Below are 4,927 nucleotides of genomic sequence, written 5' to 3'. Positions count from 1 at the left end.
GACTAAGTCTAAAAATGCCACCTCAGTTTTAGTTATTGATGATGAAATTAAGTTTACAGATAAATAAAAATATTTAATTGAATATTTGGGTGGGTATGTATTTATTAATTTTTAATATAGGATATGTTATTCAAAAAGTTGACAAACCAGATTTGACAAGAAGCAATATCAATTTTGATGACTGGAAAAATGATTCAATTTCTTTTGACAAGTATAATCATGATACTAATAAAAAATTTACTATTTTAAAAAATCGAGGTAGTCTTTGGTTTATATCATCTGATGCTTTGTTAGTATTTAAAGTAGCAGGAATACACATTTGTCCTCTCTCTCTCTCTCTCTCTCTCTCTCTCTCTCTCTCTCTATATATATATATATATATATATATATATATATATATATATATATATATATATACAGAGAGAGAGAGAGAGAGAGAGAGGGAGAGAGAGAGAGAGAGAGGGAGAGAGACACACACACAATTATTTTATACAAACAATGCCTTTATAAGGTTTGTGGCTATGAATATAGCCGTTTTTGATTTCTTTTTTTTGATGAGTTCATTTTTTGTTACCATTTCGGCGTGGTAATTTCTCTTTGGTAAAGGTCTTTGGTCCTGGATTATTATCAAGACTATTATTTCCTATAATTGGTAACCTAATGTTTTCTGAGGAGAGATTTGGGCAAGTGTGAAGACCATAGTTTAGATCTTTATAAAATAATTCAGATATCTGATTCCACAAAATGTGATTACTAAAAGCCGATCTGTTGAAATTGATTTAACCCGACACCGCATACATTTTTTTCTTAATGGTTTAAAAAAAAATTGAAATTGATAATAAAGACATTTCTTAGGAACAAAAAAACAATTGATGTGTTTTTAACCGCGGGTTTATTAGTATATTTTACGGTATAACTAAACATATGCATATTAATTTAAATAAACACTATGAAATTAAGTCAAATTCTGTTTGTTTCTTTAAATATACAATATGCGGTGTCGGGTTAAATTCTTTTTTTGCTTACAATTATGCGATCACAGTATTACGAGAGTCTTAGTTTGGAAGCAAAAAAGAGATACGAAGAAAAATTATCAGTTTTAGAGATTATTTTTGATCCGTATTCTTTATCAGAAAAAGACTGTGAACTAACTAATAACGTAGACAAATGGCCTAATCTGACTTTTGCTGATATATACAGCTATCTAATCAACTTTCCAAGTCAGTTTACAAGTTCTAGCTTAAAATCTTACAAAGGTCTTGAATCTTACAACTATGTAACTAGTGGTCTTGTTCACAACGTTCTTGTAAAGTTCATTCATGGTGTAAAGTCTATTTATATTGTTACCAGTCGTGTAAGACATGGTCAGAGCATTTTTTCTAAAACTCCAACAAGGGTATGGGTTAGCGTTCAAGAAGATGGTGAAGTTATAAATAGAAAGTTACTTATTTGCCACTTTCACAAATTAATTTTACCGATCCTAAAAAAAAATTTGAAGCAAAAGTGAAGAACCAAACACAAGCAAAGCCATATATTAAAAAAGCCTTATCTGTTCCAATTCCAAGTGAGACAGAAATTGCTAACTTTTACAGTAAAATATCAGATAATGCAAGAGATAGTGTAATTCTTCGTATAATTCCTGAATACAGTTATAAATATATACCTTTACTTGCAAAACTAAATACAATTATTTTTAACTTTTACAAAAGAGAACATGAACAATTAAAGTATCATGAACTCGTGCAACTTTCAAATAAAACTTTTTCAGATATAAAAATAAATGAAGATGAAATTAAATTGCTTTCAGATCATACAAAAACTCAATCTCAATCAAGTTTATGGTTTAGAGCACGTGCAGGGGTTATAACAGCTAGTAAATTCAAAGCTTGTTGTCATTCAAATATAGCCATGCCTTCTAAAAATTTAATAATGCAAATTTGTTATCCATCAGAAAATAATTTTATTACCAAAGCAACAAAGTATGGTTGTGATAATGAAATTGTAGCTAAAAATTATTTAAAATCACATTTATTAACAACTCACAAAAATGTTGAAATTTTTTATTGTGGATTACTTAGAACACCCAGATGGCCATACCTCGGAGCAACTCCTGATGGTATTATGAAATGCACATGCTGTCCTCATGAATACATAGTTGAGATAAAATGTCCATTTAAATGCACAAAAAGAAATATCTTTGAACTGGCAAATAATGATAAAGAGTTTTGCATGGGAATAAAGGACGGAAAACATTTAAAAAGAAATCATCAATATTTTTATCAAGTTCAGCTACAAATGTTAATTTCAAATATTCCAATTTGTTATTTTATCGTGTATGATGGTGAAGCCAGTCTAATTGAAAAAATTTATGTTGATAAAGAATTCCTCACTGAAAACTTAAACAAAGCAAGAGATTTTTTTATTTTGGCGATATTGCCTGAACTCCTTGCTAAATGGTATTCTAGAAATCAAAATAATTTTGTAAATATTGGGGCCTTAGAACAAAGTAGCAATTTTGAAACAATATGTACTTGCGGTGAAATCAAAGAGAGTATTATAATTAAATGTTTTGATATAACTTGCATTATAAAAACCTATCATCTTAATTGTCTTGGACTCACAAGCAAACCAATTGGAAAATGGTTTTGCCCATATTGTTGCCACAAGAAAACCAGAATTAAAAAAAAAAAAGTTTTAAATGAATAAATAAACATAACACTACATTTATGTATTTTTATATATTAAAATAAAAGTCAATCAATAGGGACTACTCCACAACAAAGGTTACATAATGCAGAGCAAACAGTTAAAATATTATTTAGTTTACATATTCCATCATCTGTTCGACTGGTTAGTTTATTAGGAAGTACTCCTTGCAAAATTGTGTATTTATTTCTTAAGAGCCCAATTAAACGTTCAACATGTATTTGTACACGGGCAATCTCTCGTGTCCAATCAACTTCTATTTGAGACAACTGAGACTTTCCTCGTGTAAAAGCAGGAAGTTTTAATTCTGCACAATGTAAACCAACGGAATCTGCAATTGTAAAACCTCTGTCTGCTAACACCTGATCACCAATAAGTAAATTATTTAATATTCCAGAATTTTCTGTAATATAAACGTCAGATACTCTTCCGCCCCAAGCTTCTGAAACAAATGATATTGAGCCTTGTGGAGTAATGCCAATTAAAACTTTAACAGTATTATGGTGTTTATATTTAGAAAATGTTTGAGCTCTAGCTGTCAGATCTTTTGGTTTTTCAATAAAAATCTCAAAGCAGTCAATAATTACTACACATTTAGGAAAAAATTCTTGAAAACAAGCTGGCATAGTTCTCCTTAAGATATCTCTCTCTGGCCACTTTATCAAAAAGGATAGTCTGCGTGTCATTACAAGAAGCCATTTTTCAAAGATTCGTGATACGGTTGGTTGACTTATCCCAAATCTGTATGCTATATCTTGTTCCAGCAAATTTAGACGCAGTTTCATTAAAAAAATACAAAATTCTTGCAACTTTGTCATAGTTGAAGCATTATTAGCTGGCACATAGTTTTCAATTAAGTTAAAAACATGTTTAAATACATGTATATCAGGAAGACCTGTATAAAATTGAACTTTTTTTTTGTCTTTTATTAGTTTAAAAGTAGCCTCATCAACTTGATTTTTCAATTTTTTGTTTTTTTTTGACGAGTGCAGTATTTACATTTTTTAGTTTTTGTATAATATATTTAGATTTCATATTTTCCTTTTGAAGAAGTTAAATTTCTGCTTTACTGTCTTCTTTTAGTTTTTTAATTGAATTTTTAAACTTCTCGTTTTCTTCTCTTAACTCCCTTATAATTTTGACAGTTTCGGATTCTTCAACAATTTCTTCTTGCAAACAACTGTTAATACTATTTTCTTCAATAAGCACTTTTTCAGCATTCCTCTTCTTTAAACGATTTGATCTTTCTGAATATATTTTCCTTGATGAATTACATGACATGTCATTAAATTCAAAAGGTATACTGTTTTTTCTGTTGACTTTTTTAATGGAGGGAACAAAGTCAGCATGATTTTTATCATCATTTTTTCTTCCTAAAATATAAACATATATATATATATATATATATATATATATATATATATATATATATATATATATATATATATATATGTATTGTTGTATATAAATATATATAAATATATATGTATGTATTTATATGTAAATTTATAAGTGCTCATGTGTTTATGTATTTAACATTTAATAAATCCACGCAAGAAGACTTGACTTACCAGTAATAAAATGTTCACCGCAAATGTAAGCAAACTCCAAATTCGGCAAAATCTTTCTATTTAAGAAAGCAATCCATAACCTCCTTCGCTCTTCTTCTTTCGGAAACCTATGAAAAGGAATTGTGCTACCTTTAATTTTTCTGTTTTCACAGTATGGTGCGCAACAGCTTTTTACCATTTTTACATTTGTTTACATCTTTTTGCCACCCATCATGGCGGATATAAAGTTTTGCGGACGTTTGGCGCTCATATGAATATCATGGATAAGATAAACAAAAGCGCTTTTTAACTGGCCAGACTATGTATTTTATGACTATGAAATAACAAGTCAAAAACAATCGACTCAATCATTTAGAGCTGGAATATTACAAAGAATATTATATAAGTAAAATAATTTATGTTAAAAAATAATATTTTGTATTTAATATTCTTATTAAATACTACATCCATTAAATACATTTATGTATTAAATAATCCTAGAAGGAACCCCTGAGCTGTGTGTACTCACAGCACTCAGCTAATAGTTCATGCAGCATATACATATCTGGTATCTTGCTACAAAACAAGACACCACTGCCGCTTACCATACAGCTATGTTATCAACCTTCTAGCACACTGCATTGGGTAACTAAGAACTAAAAGGTACATAG

At 29.1% G+C, this 4,927-nt stretch overlaps 2 protein-coding genes and 1 pseudogene across 2 annotated transcripts; 1 reads left to right on the top strand and 2 right to left on the bottom strand.

Annotated features, from left to right (window-relative positions):
• Positions 1-810: 810 nt before the first annotated feature.
• LOC149892024 (uncharacterized) lies at positions 811-3,771 on the top strand (annotated as a pseudogene).
• LOC149892025 (uncharacterized) lies at positions 2,716-3,524 on the bottom strand. Its single transcript, XM_090080587.1, has one exon. It carries the CDS (start codon positions 3,522-3,524, stop codon positions 2,754-2,756), a length of 771 nt encoding a protein of 256 aa, XP_089936713.1. The 3' UTR covers positions 2,716-2,753.
• LOC149892023 (uncharacterized) lies at positions 2,716-4,506 on the bottom strand. The gene is made up of 2 exons (XM_090080589.1): positions 4,278-4,506; positions 2,716-4,079 (listed from the first exon to the last, which is right to left on the bottom strand). The coding sequence occupies exons 1-2, from the start codon at positions 4,453-4,455 to the stop codon at positions 3,760-3,762; spliced, it is 498 nt and encodes a 165-aa protein (XP_089936715.1). The 5' UTR covers positions 4,456-4,506; the 3' UTR covers positions 2,716-3,759.
• Positions 4,507-4,927: the final 421 nt, after the last annotated feature.

Source organism: Hydra viridissima, unplaced genomic scaffold (genome assembly GCF_058129835.1).
Source record: "Hydra viridissima isolate aposymbiotic clone 2 unplaced genomic scaffold, HvirCarnegie_v1 scaffold_2, whole genome shotgun sequence".
Classification (NCBI taxonomy): domain Eukaryota; kingdom Metazoa; phylum Cnidaria; class Hydrozoa; order Anthoathecata; family Hydridae; genus Hydra; species Hydra viridissima.
Note: the sequence above shows the minus strand (reverse complement) of the source record. Positions and strands in the feature narration are given on the sequence as shown.

Bases quoted from the DNA above. Each gene is read 5' to 3' on its own strand.
- LOC149892025 (XM_090080587.1), bottom strand. From the start codon at position 3,524: ATGACAAAGTTGCAAGAATTTTGTATTTTTTTAATGAAACTGCGTCTA.
- LOC149892023 (XM_090080589.1), bottom strand. From the start codon at position 4,455: ATGGTAAAAAGCTGTTGCGCACCATACTGTGAAAACAGAAAAATTAAA. The intron at 4,080-4,277 runs GTAAGTCAAGTC...TTTATATTTTAG, and splicing joins CGGTGAACATTTTATTACTG to GAAGAAAAAATGATGATAAA.